Genomic DNA, 16,089 nt, shown 5'->3' with positions numbered 1-16,089 from the left:
TCACTCATCACAGGCACTGTCCCTTGGACAGGGAAAGCACACAGCTTTCAGCATCCTAAACCCACCTGAAGCAACCACATCCCATTAAAGAAGCTGCCTCCACCTAGTGGCAGGTTACAGCCAGGTATAGCTTCACTTAAGTGCCCAACTGCAACCAAGTGCCGGCAACCACAAAGCAAACCGATCATGTAGTAGAATCGGTGGGAAAATGGAAGCAGATATCTGATGGTGACGGGAGCTCCCTCATTCCAGACACACCATGGCCACATGGAGGACCACCGGTCACTTCTCTGCTGAGTAAGTGACCTGGCCACTACCATCATTTCTACCTCTTCCAGGTTTCAGAGAGGTTTCCTGCAGGACAGAGGGGAAAGGACCCAGACAGCTGCCCAGGTACACGACGAATCAGGGCTGGGCACCAAGTTTAAGATTATCTGGGCACAGAAACTCCTCCTTGCCCCCGTGGGGTTATTATTTCTAAATTAATTTGGAGTCAACCAAGTCCCCCATGAGATCACATCTCTACATTTAGGTGCCATGCTCCTCGCTCCAGGAGGCAGGTTTCCTGGGAAAACCACCTCCAGTGCAGGGCCATGCCTGTTTCACAGACAGGAGCACCTTCCATCCGGGTGCCCTCCTCTTCCCGAGATGGAACAGATAAGGAAAGTCATATCAAGTTTCAGATGCGTCTTCACTGGCTGCTGGGAGCCAACATCAACACCCCATGTCCCTAGCTGTGCCCCACCTGCATGCAACGTCCTCAGAAGCAACTGTCCCTCCATCACATGTTGATCCCCGGAACAGATTGCCCCAGTTCCTCCAAAGGAGCCTCTTTGTTTGAAATCAATTACCCTGGCTCTCCATGTGCCAGTAAAGAACAGATCGCACAGGACAGAAAGGACCTGCGGACACAGTGCTCTATCACACCACCACCCTGTCTGCACTGCAAAGCAGGGCACTGGGTAAGCCCACAAGGGACTTGGGGTGTCCTTGGTATGGGGGAAGAGGCTTTCCACATCCAGCACTGTGCCCCAAGCGTCTCCCTGCAAGAGGGGAGGCGAGAAGGTATCCCCTAGCCTAGCTGGGCAGAAAACCAGCCCAGGCAGCATGCAAGACCACTAAAATGCTGAAAAGGAGATGGAGAATCAGGATGTTCTTCTCCACGCTCTCAGAAGCGGCCAGGCCAGCACATCAACCCCTCCACAACCAGGCTCACGAAGGAAGCGGTCTGCTCACCAGACCCTCAAGATGCTCATGCAGCGCTGACAACTGCGCCAGAAGCTGATGGCCAGCGAGGGGGGTGGCAGGCACAGCCTTACCTTGCTTCCCTTCCGCTGTCTTGGGTTGGCAGCCCTCACCACTTTCGCAGGAGTTGTGTGCTCTGCAAGAGAAGGAGAACAAAACTGTTAAAACACAACTGAGGGTTGTGGAAGTGTTAGGTCTGGAGGGAGGCAGGTGGGAAGCAAGCCAGCTCCCCCTTCAGCAAAGGAGGGCTAAGAGGAAAAGGTGAACAGAAAACAGAGCCAGCTTCTGATCTGGGTCTCAGAAGGGCTCCATCAAGATCAGAAGACTCCTGATCAATCCAGGTGGCCAAGAAATGGACCTTTAACCCTGTCCCGCTGCAGGAAGGCACTCTCTGACTCAGCTCAGCCCTCCCCACTTGGCCCTACCAGCCAGGGAGGAGGGGTGGCGAGGAGTTCAGCTCGCTCTGCAAAGCGCCACGCAGAACTTGATCTGCTGTTATGCACAGCAAAACAAACATGCCCTTGAACAGGCAAGGCCCATCACCACGCTGATGCGGTGGCCCTCCCCAGGGAGCAGAGGAGGGCTCTGACGGAGGGAGGCGCAAGCCTGCAGCAGGCAGGCACTGCTCATCTCATGCTTTGATCTCCAGTGCATCCCAGCACGGGGCGGCAAGTTCATGAGAGGGAACGTACACGGAGAAGGAGCCAGATCTGGGAAGTGCCTAGATCCTGCTACAGCCAAAAGTATTTAGGCACTTGAGTGCCTCTGGGGTGTTTTAAGTTATCAAGAGTGCAACTGTTGGGGTTCACACCACCATGGACCTCACACAAGACTTGCAGCAAGTCAAGACCTCAGCCCCCCCATGACTTGTCTCGCCTCCTGCTCACACACCACTTGCTTACAAGCAGAAAAAGAAATTCAACTTGTTTTCTCGCTCCCAGGTTTGGCTGCAAGGTCTCTGGATCAGGAGCAGGCTCGCACAGGGCACGCACAGAATCCAAGAGAGCAGCACGCCGCTGCCTGACACAAACCAGCCCCGCGAGGACCACGTACGAGGGTCTGCTCCACGACAGCGGTGCTCTGCAGGGAGAGGAGAGCTCAACGGCCCCTGCAGGACCAAGCATTTCTGCTGACTCTGCTAGTTTTGTTTCAAAGAAAAGCACCCCAGACTGGGGTGAGGGGCAAGGGTGGGAGAGAGGTGAAGAGAAGAGCCCCGAGGCACGGCAGAGGCTATCTGGGGACGCCCTGGAAAAAACCCTGAATAGCCTACCCAGCTCCACTCAAAGCTGGCTTTGATCTCCTGCGTAAGGCAGGACAACTTTGCCTAGATGATCAAAACCGGTCCCCTTCCTAGCCTCGAAACCTGTGATTCATCCTGCTGGCCCAGCCTTGTTCAGAGCGGGAGGCTTTGAAGTGCCAATAAGGCAGAGTCAGACATGGCATGGCGGAGCAGCGTGCGCTCCTCTTCCTCGGTTACCTTCCCCAAGGCTTCTGCATGGCGACTTCATCCGTAGGAAAGTCCAAGCTCTCAGCTGGATCCCCAAATCCTCCCCTTTCCCCCCAGGACCTCCCCAGCCTACCTGCACTGCCTCCCCCCATGAGCAGCGGCAGTCCCACGTGTCCCTCATTTATTCCACATGCACCTCATTGAGAATTCCGGTTCCACGGCACAAAGCTTGCCACAAGGCTTTTAAACTTTCCTGCTAGCGTAGGAAGAGCAAGTGCTTTCAAAACAGCCCCTAAAATCCTCCACTCAACGCCCACAGATGTCACCAACCAAATATAGCTTCAAAAGGCACCAAGTGCTACAGCACAAACCTGCAGCCAGCCTGGTTTTCCACAGGTACGGAGCACCCCTGCCTGCTCCGACAGCACTGACGTGCCTGTCACGGCAGCAGGGGGAAAAAAAAAAACCCCAACCAACAAAAAAACCCAACAAACTGAACTTGCTTTGCAACCTGATTAGGCATCGATCTCTCTGGCTGGGGGAGAGCAGGGATCCCTCTCACTGCGAGCATCTCACCCGGGTGCCTGCTTCCACTGCACTACAGCCCCAGGGCTCACGGCAATGGCATCCAGCCTTTCCTCCAGCTGCTTCAGCTCAGAAACCTCATGGCCATAGATGTTCTTGTGCTTTTTTGGGGACCAGCCAAAGAGAGGCCCCCTCACAACCTCTAGTGAAAGAGGACGCAGGGCACAGGCTGCAGGGGTGGGTGCCACGGACTCCATCATCTTTGCAGGGGAGGGAGGAGATTGTTTGAAACAAGTTTTGCTGCTTTCCTTATCTGCAAGATAGGAACAGGGATCCCTTATCTAGCTGAGGTGCTGAGAAGACTAATTAGCATTTGCAGAGCGCTGCTGCAGAAGACAAAACACAAAGCAAAGCAAAGCTGCAGCCTGGCGGGGAGGCTGCTCCAGGGAGCGCAGCCAGGCCAGCGCCGCGGCAGGGGCTGCAGGCGGCTCTCGCCAGCGTGGATGGAGTCGAGATCTGCAAGTCATGGTGGAGACTGCTCAGACCAAGGCAGGAGACTGACGGGGTGTGACTGTGCTAGCCGATAGACAGACAGACACACCATCTGCAGAGCCAAGAGCCACGGTGAGCAGAAGCTGTGCATGCCTGGCACCCTCCAGGGCACGCCAGCCTAACCAAGGGCCCCAGCCCCAACCCATCAGTGATTCTGTAGTCAGGCTCCTGCACATCAAACCAAAAACTGCTCTTCATGTTCCCCTGTAGAGACTCTAGCAAACCCAAGGGTTTAAAAAACCAAAGCCAACCCACCCAAAACACATTCAGGCTAATCCAGGTGCTCGGGCTTCAGAAGAAAACCTTCCTACAAGTACAGCCACACATCTTGTGGTGCACAGCTGAAAAGACCCCCTGCCAAACCCTGCTGCCGTTCACTGCATCAACCTGGGAAACAGGGAGCAAGCGGGAGTTGCTCACCCCCACCCAGGCGCTCAGGACAAGCAGTGCTACCAAGGGATGCCAGATACTGCCCTGGTTGACAGCCGAGCCCTTAAAAGCTGCTGACAGATGTCTCAGACCTCCTGGCATTTCACAAATCTCCTTTTGCATTTATTTGATGGCAGTAATTAATTTTCAGTTGCACCAGCACGACCTGACCACTCCCCCCCAAAAAACAGGGCCCCTCCGTGCAAGGGGACAGACGAAACAGCTGCAGCGGGAGCCGGGGCTTCAGTGGTGTGAGACTGGCAAGGGGACAGAGGCAGGGAAGGAAGGAGCAGCTTTGCCTGCGGCCACAGAGCAGATGCTGGCACAGCCGGGAACAGAAAAGCAGGTCTCAAGTTTTGATCCGCTGCCTGCAGCCAGAACCAGATTGTTTGCCCGTGGGGTTGCCCAGCCAAGAGGAGGTTATTTCTTAACAACCGAGGGGACAAGGCACAGGTGGGAGCACCGTGGCCTAGATGCCAGTACTGCAAACCCTTCCCATGGCCAGGGCACAGGCAAAGCATTCCCTGGCTTTTGACGCTCGCTCCCTGATGCGCCCGGCGAGCACCAAGAAGCGCAAGGCTGTGCAGACACCTTGTGCTTTCCTTCCAGCCGGCAGCTGGCTGTGGCACAGCAGCCCTCGAGGCGGGAAGCTCACGGGGGGCATCCAGGTGAGCAAACACCTCGTACCTGGAAGGAGAAGAGCCACTGCACAAGGGCCAGACGGCCAGGGCGACAGCAGCTTCACAACTAAATGTGCCCCCCCAAGAGGGACACATGCTGCAGGACCACTGTGCTCAGCCTAGGAGACATATTTACTTACCTGGGGAAATCAAACCCAATGTCTGATGGCTTGGTTCCCTGCCTTTTCTTACATCCAGTGCAGCTTGTTATGGATTTTTAGAGAAGGCGAAAGAAGAGGTGGAATAAATCTGCAGGGCTGGGCAAAGACCTGGTGTTGCACAGCAGAAATACCTGCACCTCTAACAAGCAAGCTGCAGCGCCTGCTCCTGGTGTACCACTCACGTGCAGTGTGGAGAAGGGCTCAGAGCACCCCAGCACCAGCTGGGACAGCCTCAGAGGGCAGCCCAGGCTCCCAGCAGGAATGCAGAGTCCTCAGCTCCGGCATGCGCTCCGTCCCTCACACAGCACACCCCTCCTTCCCTGGCAGCCAAGTAACAGAAAGGAGCCGGCCTGCCCCCGAGCCGCTCCAGCCCACAGCCTGGCACCTAGGAGAAACTGCTAACGAAGGCGGTTTTGAAGCCAAGAGCCCGGACTTTGCGCTGGAGAGGCTGAGGTAGGGGCGCATGCTCCGTGTCGCAGGTCCTGCTGGGGCTGCAAGAGCCGAACTGGTATCCCCAGTTTCCCCAGAGCTGGCAGGAGCCCAAGGGCACCACACAAGAGAGGCAGCCATGCGCCCAGCAGTCCAACGGGATCCACTTCACCACTCGACAGTCTCCAAATGATCTTCCCTCCTCCCCGGACTCCATGGGATGGTCCTGGCGCAGGTAAGGACCGCAGCCCACACCCAGTGCTAGGGGACAGCCACACCAGCAACGCTTCTTCGAGGTCTCCAGGTGAGGAAGAGCAAGTGCAGCTTGGGCAAGGGTGAGCTGAGCCCTCAGCAGGCTGCGGGTCTGGGCAGGCTGCAAGCGAGAGGGAGAACAGTGCCCCAGCCAAAATGGCATGGCAAGGAAAAGGTATTGCATTGACCTCCTGAGAAACCAAAGGACACCCAGGTATGACAACTTCTGAGAAGAGTAAAGATAGAAACCATTAGACAGCTTACACCTAAGAGGACTACTACTCGCTCACACTATTTGTACGTACGCACTCACTGTCCAGGCACCGAAAATCAGCCCAGGGATTAGCTGTTTCCCCCAGAGGCAGCCATCTCCTTCAGAGTCTTTACAGGAGGACAAGGGAGTCCCTCCTGGGGTACGATGCACAGGACAGACATGATGGAACAGCACGGACCTGCAAGGCAATTCCCACAGGAAGGAGGGACCCAGCAGGCAGCAAGCCACAGCCAAGCCTGCCAGGACCCCCTGTGGCTGCAAGAATCCCCTTGCTGGTCCCAAAGGAGACCTAGGGAGCCAACAGGTAACAGCTGCATGAAGGTGTGTCCCCACCTTGCCAACGTGGGAAACCCAGGGCACCAAGCCCATCTCTGTCCTTCCTCCAGGTCTCAAGCAAGCTCTCTCCCAGGGTGGACTGACCCACACAGCAGCAGGGGCAAGACATTGATTCGGAGGCTCTCCTGCGGCACCCATCCCTGCCCAGGCACTCAAACTCTGCAACCTGGACTCTGAGCCTGACTGAGCCATCAGAGGACACAGCTGGGAAGCTTCGTGCCCACCAACATCACACCTTCTCCAGAGACATTTGCAGGATCAGTCCTGCAGGCCAGATGCAACTGAAGCCAACAACAGCCTTCCCCATCCCACCAGCAGCCTGCAGCTGTGGACGGTGCTGAAGGTTTTTCTTGTTGAGAGCCCGTCCTACAGAGAGCCCCCCCGAAGTTACAGGCAGAGGAAGCCCTGAGGAACAGGCAAACACTTTCTGCCCATCACCCAGGGTTGCTGCACCCGTTTCTTCATCAGCAAGACAGGGGTGGTGGGCAACACATCCTTACTGTAAGAAGGCTGGGAAGCATGGGCAGACGGGAATGCTCAGCACAGGGGAGCAGAGGGGACTTTGGTCGCTCCAGGGAGCGGTTTGGAAGCACCCCTCTGTGCAGAGAGAGGTGCAGATACCCCCAGAGACCAAGTAGCAGCTTCCACCTCTGCCTGCCTCCCAAGGAGCTGCTCTCAGCACCGGCCTCAGCCATGTGTCAGAGCTAATGCCTGACCGAGATGGGAAACGCTTGCCTCTGCAGGTCCATGCACAAGTGGAAAAGCCTGGGATTTATAGCACTGACTGCTTGGCACGCTCACGTTCTGCTGAAGACATCACAAGGTACACAAAACCAGCACGGGTCAGGGCAAACTGGGCAGGCAGACTGCACCTCCTCTAGGTTTGCCATGTTTGACAGCTTCACCTCCCACCAAATCACGGTTGTAGCTGGAGGTGCACGCATGGAGGGGGAAGTCAAGGGAGCACTGGGATGGAGTTCTCCAACAGCTTTAAATGTGACACTATCACAAGGACATCTTCCAGCATAAAGGAGTCTGTGTCTCCACAACAGGGGCTCCCACCCACTCCGGGGGACTGCGAAGAACCACAGCTGGCCCCACTGCTTGCAGCACATGGTCTCACGGCTCCCAGCGGACAGCACAGCACCTGGCCTTGACTACAAAGGCAAGAGGAATATTTGCAACACCTCTGCAATATCAGAAGTTTCTTACACGTGCAAGAAAAACTGCTGTAGAACAGGCAAGGTCAGGACCAAGCAGAAGACCGGATCCTTAAGCTGCATGGCTGAGCGGGATTCGGGCTTGTAAAGTATGTGGGAAGCCTGTTCAGCAGGAGCAGGAGACAAGCTGCAGGCACCATGGCTCAAAGCCTTCCAAGCAATTTTCTGCAGCTCCTCGGCAGACAGCTCCACCTTACAAGCCCTACTGTAACAGCAAAGGAAGCAGGGAGCTGCCTACACTTCTCTGCAATGTAAGCTCTGCAACTGCTGCAAAGATCACTCGCTAAATATAACTTCAAAAAGGGCAGCTGACAGCTCCGCAGAGAGTATGAGAACGCTTCCACCTGGGTGTCCTAGGCAGGCTCCAAGAGCTCAGGAGTTTGCCCTGGAAAAGGGCAGGGAGAGAGGCGAAGGGTACAGGACAGGTCAATACAGTGTGCCAGGGCAGCGCCGTCACCGGCTGGGAGTGTGGGCACCCGAGTTACGTTCCCAGCTCTGCAAGCCCTCACGTCCCTCAGCTGATGCTCCCAAGACAGCCCTGGAGCAGGGGGAGGCAAAGCAGCTCAAGACACTTGCAGAGCCTGTCTCTGCTGACAGCACCCTCCAGGCAGCGCGGACCGGCACAGAGACCTTCAGAGCAAGCAGGGGCACCAGATATAACACAGCGCTGGTCACAGCGTTGCTTTTTAAATGCATGGAACTGTTAGAAGCTCTGCACACACAAGTTCTCTGCAGGGTCTGACTTTTATTGCCAGGGCAGGAAGGGTTTGGACTTACCGAAGATGCAAATCCCTCCTCCCCATAGCCTCCCAGTCCAAGACAAAAATGCTTCAACTTGTGGCCAAGCTACGCTCTGGAAAGAGTGGGTTAAGAAATGCCGACAGACATTTCTAACGTTAACAGCAATAGCGAGGGCACCATGGATTCTTCCTGGCACAGATGACTACTATTAAAGGTAGCAAATGGCCTCTCTCAAGGGTGAGTGACATCTTTCCACCGCCTTTTCAAGCAAAGCTCTTCCCTGAAGAGGATTTCTAGGAAACTTTTGATACACGATCCACACTCAGGCACCGCACTGATCCCCGAGATGCCAGGCTCAAGCAGAACAAGATGGCACAGGAACCCCGCCCAGTTTTCTAAGGAAAACCAAGCTCTAAACTAAAGCGTTTCTGCTAGGAAAGCCGGTGGTTCCCAGACCCCAGGAAGCATCGCACTGGGGATGCAGCCAAGGTCACCCAGCTGACCAGACTCCAAAAACTGTCAAAACCAGGGGGCTGGGCTGGCTCAGGCCCCCACAGTTGTTGAGCCACCCTGCTCTCCCTGAGCAGGGAGAAAGGCACCCATCACCCCGCCACCCCTGCGGGAGAGGCTCCTCTGGCACCAGTGCCTGACCCGGCTTGTCTGGCGCAGACAACTCTCCAGCCAGCAGAGCATTCAGCCAGCAATCCCCCTGCCACCACAGAAGAAAGAAAAGCCTCCAAGGACACCTGCAAACACTCTCCATCGGGTTAAACGGTTCAGAGAGAGAGGGGGGCTGGAAAAGCCGGCGGCACTCCTGGGCAAACGCCGCGTCAGGCTGCCACGGGCGGGCTGGGGCCCCTGAGAAAAGGCGCGAGTTGATCCAGCTGCCGCTCAGGGCGGCCAGGCGCAGCAAGGACACCTCGGCGCTGGGAGAGGAGGGTGCCCGCGGCAAGGCTGCAGGGGCCCGGGGGCATGCAGGTGGGCCAAATCGTGGAGGAGCTGGTGGGTCAGGCTTTCCTCCAAGCCAGCCTGGAGACCAGCTGATAGTTCATGACCTAAAAAAAATCAGTGGTGGGGGAGAGGGAGGGGTGACATGAGCAGGAACTACAGGAGAGCAAGGACAGACACACAAGGCATGGCAGGACTTGCGACTCCTTATCAAGCACAGCAAAAAAATCCCAAACCCACTCACCTTTGGGGGCAACTGATTTGCAAATTAAAAGGGGGGTGTCCACCCTCCAGGAGGGACCAGGAGCAGTCTCCTCCGCTCCTGCTTACCTCTGCTGCACCGCTCTGCCTGTTCTGCCAGGCTCTAATGAAAAGCTAGTTAACAGTTAATTATTACCCATTCAGACACACGATCCCCTACTCTGACCGACTGCAGGCCGGGAGGGATAAGACAGTCACGTGACGCAAAAATCCCGGCCTTATGAAAGCACGGGCAACTATATTTAGTTGGAAAAACGATGACCTAGCAAGCCCGCCCCTCCCTGGCCCCCCCTTGGGGGAGCTGACCCCGCCACCTCCGGAGAGCCTACCTCCACGGTACCCGGGATGTCCCTCATCCAGCCAGGAGCTGTAACACCGAGATGGGGACGCCGGGCACGGCAGCGAGCCCGGTGTGCGTATGCATGCATGGGCTGTCCTGGGGCTCCAAACCAGTGCGCACCTCGGGCCGGGGGGACCTTCCCTCCCCATCCTCGGCGCTGCGCAGCAGGTCACCTTGTCAGCGGCGAAAGCTGATAAGCACCAAGAGCAACAAACAGGGCCCAGCCCAAGGTCCTGGACCTTATCTTGAAAACGGGAAGCACACTGGGAACCTGACCAGTACAGGGGCAGCATTCAGCAGTGACGCTCCGGCTGCTGGCCTCTGCATGCCCAGGGCTGGCAACGCTCAGAGCTGGCAAGGGGAGTTTGCCTCGCCTGGATCAGCCCACCCCTCTCCGCGGGGCAGCTGGGACAGACACGGCCATGCCAAGACCGGAGAGCGAGCAAAGGCAGCTGTGCAGCGGTCACACACACGTGCCACCGCCGCAGAGAGAAGGTCCCAGAAAAAAGGTGTGCAGCAACAAAAGCCAAGAGCATCACCGCTCCCCCTCCCACTGCAGTGCAAGAGCTTCAAAGAAAAAAAAAAAAAAAACCTGAGGACCAGACATCATTAATCTCTTGTCATCAGCAGAGGGGTGCTCTCCGCCCACATCCCGCCGCAGCCGATGAGACAGCACAACCAGCAGTGCCCGTGGCACGAGCGAGAAGAGGTCACCGCGTCGCTGCCGAACCCAGGGCATCACACTGATGCGATCCCTTTAATGGCCGTCAGCCTCTTCTGCAGCTGCATCTGGGGACTTGGAAGCTGACAAAACCCTTCCTGGGAAGCATCTGGTACATCTCACTGTAAATATTTAACAACGAAGAGAGGGGAATTGAGAGCCAAGCGCCTGCCGCGAGACCCTCCAGCTCCACGCATTCGCCCTGTCTAGGAGGGGAGCGTGCGGCTCCCACTGCCCGTGCCAGCGGAGGGGGGTGAGGGGTCGTACAAGGCAAAGGTGCCAACTCTGCACAAAACATGCCTCTGGAAAACCCATCATCTCAAAGAAAAGAGCCAGAAATTGCGTTTCTAGAACGTTATATTATTTATTTTTACATTACCGTGAGGTAATGTAAATAGCATCATTCTTAGTTCCTCCCCGCTGTAATTCCTGTACTCAACTTTGGCTACTTCTGCAGAGGGATCTCCGCAGGACCAGCGTGCCCTCTGTGCGGTGGCCACTTGCAAAGTGACTGCTAGACCTCACCCTCGAAGCCTGCACCGGGTCAGCTGCAAACCTGCCTCCTCGGCTGCGTATGACAAAAGGAGACTGAGCAGCAGCTCAGCTTGCGAGGCCAAGGAAGACAAAGCCACCACCAGGCAGAAATCCAGCCCCATCTCCTGGGGCAGGGGAAAGCGATAGAGATGCGGTGGTAGGACCAGGTGCAGCAAACATTCCCAGGAATTTAGGGAGGCCAAACCTACGTCACCCACTAAGCAGGGTGTCTCCAGAAATGAGGTGAAGAAATCCTACAGTCCCATAACCACCTGGATTAAACTAAGCACAGGTATGGGAGCTTCCTCCCACCAGCGAATCCAGAGCATTAAAACCGTGACAAAAACAAGGCAGCAAGCATCCTTGCAATCCTTGAGAGCAGGCAGAAAGGCTCCTTTTTTGCTACTTAAGGATTACTGTACCTCAGCTGAGCTGATTTCAGGGCATGCTCTCCAAGCACAAGAAACAACGTCCTCACTTACGCCCTCCACCTTAAGCCAGATGCAGTGAAATTCAAGATTTTTCTAAATAACTTTGATATAACAAATGCTGCCAACTTCCTTCCTGGGTGCACAATCACGTGGATCCGGCTGCATAAACCACTCTCTACAATCCAGGTAATTCCAGTGCTACAGGTGGCTGCCTCCCGTCTCAATACATAGCATAAAAGAGTAAAAAATACCCTGATCAGAGTGAGCCTTCCCAAAGGAGTCGGGAATACCCAGCTACAAAAGAGTGCAATACAGCACTTTCTCTCCTAATTTAAAGATCCATCCCCCCTCCTGTTCTTTATAAAGGATTAAAAACTGCTTCCTTGCAGTGGGAGCATCACCCACATCTCTTTATGAAAAACTTCATAGCATTTAATTCAAAGTGGCATTTATAACTCAAGAAAGATATCTCGGCCACTGCTGACAATCCTCCAAAACAATCAGCAGAAGACGATAAAATCAGGAGTAGCGAGACCAAGACGGAGCATCACTTGCTGCTGTGTTGAACACCAGCACATCCACAACTGCACCCTGCAGTCAGCTCTGGTCTCTGCATTTCATCAAGGGCACAGCAGTGTTACAGATGCACAGAAAAAAGCAGTTAAATCGCCCAGAGGCAGCCCCTTAAGAGGTGAGACTAAAAAGGCTGGGATCCTCCACCACTGAGGAAGACCGGCTGTGGTGTACCATGCCAGGAGGGCACCTCCTGACCAACTGGAACCAGGAACAGCACATGAAGTTAGCAGGAGATCTGTTTAAAGCAAGCAAAAGTATTATTTCCTGAAATAGCAGGCAGCAAACTTCACCACCCCATGTGGCAACAAGCCCTGGGATGTGGACAGCATCAGCAGTCTCACAGAAGGTTTAGATGTTCACGGCCAACATGTCCACAGAGGTCCCGGTGGAGATGCACCCTCACAGCCCTCCTCTAACAGCAGAAATGGGGAGTATGGGAGTCCACCCCTCCGCTCCGCACCACCAAGCCCAGCACCGCATTTCTCAAGGGTGTTGAAACCTCTCCGCTTTCCACCTGAACTCCAGATCACAAGGTTTGAAGTGGCTTCTTCTGAACAGCACCCTACAGCTGCCGAAGCCTAGTCGCTGGATGTGGGAGAGGACTGAGGAACTGCTGTGCTAGACAGAAGGAAAGTCAGTCGCCTCTCTCCGAGAACAGCTTTATTTCCAAACGCTGTTAGGTAACCAGGACGCAAACACTGCTGCCCTTCCACCTCCATAGTGCTTGCACGTGACACCAGGCTGAGGGCAGAACGCCTCCAGCATCCATACGCTAACAAGCAGGAACACGCTTTGGGGCACGCTACAGCTGCTGTGCCTACAAAATGGCTGATTTTTGGCTCAGGCTCCCACCCATTCAAGTCCCAACTCTGTTACTGCAACTCAGCATCCTCTGTCACTATGCTAACCGCTTCCTTGGACAAAAGGACAACGGACTTCTCGCCAAGAGGGGAAACCACCCACGCAGACCCACTTGGCCTTGCAAGACTAACCTTAAAAAAATAGGTACTGCCATAGATATGGGAGTCCTGGTGATTTGCAGTAACAGATTCGAGCAAATTAACTCATTAAACAACCTCAGCAATGAAAGGGAGGCGAGGGAGTCAAACCCAACAGCCTCAGGAGTGCACAACTCCGGTGCTAGGAGCAGGTACGCTCCAGGCAAGCCTGCTGCCCCCGCCAGCGGTGCTACCCTGCCGTCGCCTGCTGCGTTCACTCTTCACTGTGTTTTGAGATATCGGGGCTTCCAGATAAGCTTAGTGCACGGGAAGAAAAGGCATGGCACCAGCTTTATGGCTTTTCTGGAGAAGGCATGAGAAAGGACTGTGCAGTGTCCTGTGCAGCTATCACTAAGAGGAATCCTGTTTAAGCTTTCACTTATCTCCTTAAAAATATAAAATTGTAGGAAAAAAAAAAACCCACCAAGCTCTGTAGGTAATGTTTTCCGCAACACTATTGACATGTAACATGCACTTACTGAAACGCTATCATCTGCTGCAGACACGCACTCATGCCCCACCCTGGAGGCAGCTGCACAGGTCCCCCACCAGCTGGAGAGCAGAGGATGGAGTTGTGCCAACCAAAGGACATCTCCGAGTCTGTGGCAGAGGCAGACAAAACCCAACACCTGATGAAGGCAGATCTTCAGCAGGGCAGAGAAAAGCCTCTTACAAGGAGAGGGAAGAAGAAAAATCCTCTAAACAGCAGAAACTTTTCTATGCATTCATTGCTCCATCCCGATTTCACACCTGCTGTACTCAACACATGGGAATACACCTTTGCTCCTTCAAACCCAGTCTTAATATTTCACTCTCCCACATGTTCTGAAAGCAAGAAAGTAATGAAAGACTTAAAAATGGTTTGGGTTACTACCTGGGTTACTTCTCCAACACCTACAGAGGCATCTTCTGCAATGCTTCAGTGGACCTAGTTATATACCATGGCATCGTTAGCTGGCTAGAGCTCTGGAAACACATACAGGCACATACGCACGACTTCCAGCAGTTTGTTCAGTTCATGAAGTCAAATTACACTGTCTCCAATGTTACACCAGACCACTCAAAGCCAGTGAGCTATTTTTACTGAGATCAGCCTTAAGACAATGGAGCTGATTTCCATACTTCCAAATCCTGATCACACAATGCCTCCACAATCAGCAGCGATTTATCCTCACGCTATCGTGTGAACTGGGGAAATGTGATCCCATGCAAAGCCAAAGATGCAGGTAGGAGGTGGACATAGTGACGTGTCCAAGGCTGCACAAGGCCAAGCCAGGCACTGACCCCCACTCCCAGTGCCTCTGCTATGGGACTTCTCACAAAGCACTACAGCTTCAAGACAACAGGATCTTACTGACTGGTCTTGGTATCACTGGGTAAAACATAAACCTTTCCTTCAGTCTTGGCGCTTCAACAACATCAATCTGGATGAAGAGCTCCTGGCAGTTTGGGAAAGGCAAGAATTGAGATCAACAATACCTGCTTTTAAAAATTACATCCCCTTTCTGATTTGGGAAGCCCACCCAGAGCAGCCTCCCCTCCCTCCTGAGGCTCCCTAGGAGCCCAAACCTTTTCTGTCGGGTCCCTCCTGGCAAGGCTGCACAAACTGCTGGGGCCAGGAAGTTTTCATTGGTCTTGCACTGATGGCAAGGCAGTGTGTATGTCGGTTGTCATTAACAGCGATACTCGGCAGCAACACGGTGACTAAACGAGCCAAGGGGGAAGTCTGCGTCTTTTCAAAGTATTGCAAATTCAAATATACATCCTCAGGTTCATGGGCACATCAAGCTGTACACAACTAACATACAGCGTAACAGCAGCAATTCTCAGTTACGTTTGCATCTTGAGACGTCAATGTTTTCAGTTACGTCTGATGATCAAGACCTACAAGTCCGCAAACGCTTTCACCCCAGACACCTAAATTTGCCATGCTACAACGTATGGGAGGAAAGTAACCTTCCAGCAGCTGTGGTCATCACTACATGAAAGCGTAAAACATGTCACCACCATATAGGAATGGCCAAATATTAGAGGAGCTTTTTTTGTTTCATTTTTTGGGAAGGTTTTTTGTTTGGGGTTTTTGGGTGTTTTGGTTGTGGTTTTGTTTGTTTGTTTTGGTTTTTCGGTGTTTGTTTTTTTAAATTAATGTCTGTGGCACATTCCTGTACCAGTCTTCTAAATCTGGTTAGCACTGACTCTGCAGAAAGAGAGCGCAGGGAAAGCATGGGAGAGGGAGGTTTGAAGAACTCCGTTTTTAATTAATACATACCAGACTGGCCGTCGGTTGGAAATATATCTGTAAAAGAAAAAAAAAAAAAAATCAGTATTGGTTGCAACTGGAGTGCGAATCATTTAAAAGATCCCTCCTCTCTTGATTTGTTTGCTTTAGCTAAACAGAGGAAGTATTTTCTTAGTATCCCAAGTTAAACATCAATCCAGCTTGGAACCCACCTCAATTCAACCACTTGTTACGAGAAAGGTTTTGAAGGAGACAGTGTTTACCCGAATGTATTGCTCTCATAAATAACTTTCTGTATCGGCTTCTAACAGACAGCAATGAGGATTAAAAAGCTCGTGAGGTGTACAAAGCTCCACATAATGAGCTAGTCGGTGGCAACCCCGTGCTCCCCCGGCCAGCATTATCAAATGGAAACCAGCACAGAGAACATCTAACATGGTGACCAGCTGGGGAGCGCAGGTGGCAGCCAAAGCAAAAAGCAAAATGAGCTTTTTCCTGATGGGTCTTGGTTTTCACAGCTGCAAGGGACATCAACAGCTGTGCCTGGCTCCAACACAGCACCTATACCGGAGAAGAGGCAGCCAGGAGCACGCACCCATCACTCGAACGGGCACCCAGTGCCTTGGCACATCACACAACACCCCGAGGGAACGCCTTTGCCTTCCCATCTCAGGGGGCTCTGCCAGCGAGCACAGCCCATTGCGCAGAGCCGCTGGAGTCTGGAGAGTTTCAGATGCTGAAACAGATTAC

At 53.8% G+C, this 16,089-nt stretch overlaps 1 protein-coding gene across 6 annotated transcripts in view; it reads right to left on the bottom strand.

Moving 5' to 3' along the window:
* The window catches only part of LARP1 (La ribonucleoprotein 1, translational regulator), a 45,435-nt gene that overhangs the window by 13,114 nt on the left and 16,232 nt on the right, over positions 1 to 16,089 (bottom strand). For 4 of the 6 annotated variants that reach the window (XM_082324435.1, XM_082324437.1, XM_082324436.1 and 1 more), the window contains exons 2-3: positions 15,370 to 15,396; positions 1,320 to 1,381 (exon numbers count right to left, since the gene is read on the bottom strand). In XM_082324435.1, the coding sequence (XP_082180561.1) occupies positions 1,320 to 1,381; positions 15,370 to 15,396 (89 nt within the window). The remainder of the gene's footprint in view (positions 1 to 1,319; positions 1,382 to 15,369; positions 15,397 to 16,089) is intronic. The other 2 variants (XM_082324438.1, XM_082324439.1) reach the window with 1 other exon arrangement.

Source organism: Platalea leucorodia (assembly GCF_965183815.1).
Source record: "Platalea leucorodia genome assembly, chromosome: 11".
NCBI classification, from domain to species: Eukaryota; Metazoa; Chordata; class Aves; order Pelecaniformes; family Threskiornithidae; genus Platalea; species Platalea leucorodia.
Note: the sequence above shows the minus strand (reverse complement) of the source record. Positions and strands in the feature narration are given on the sequence as shown.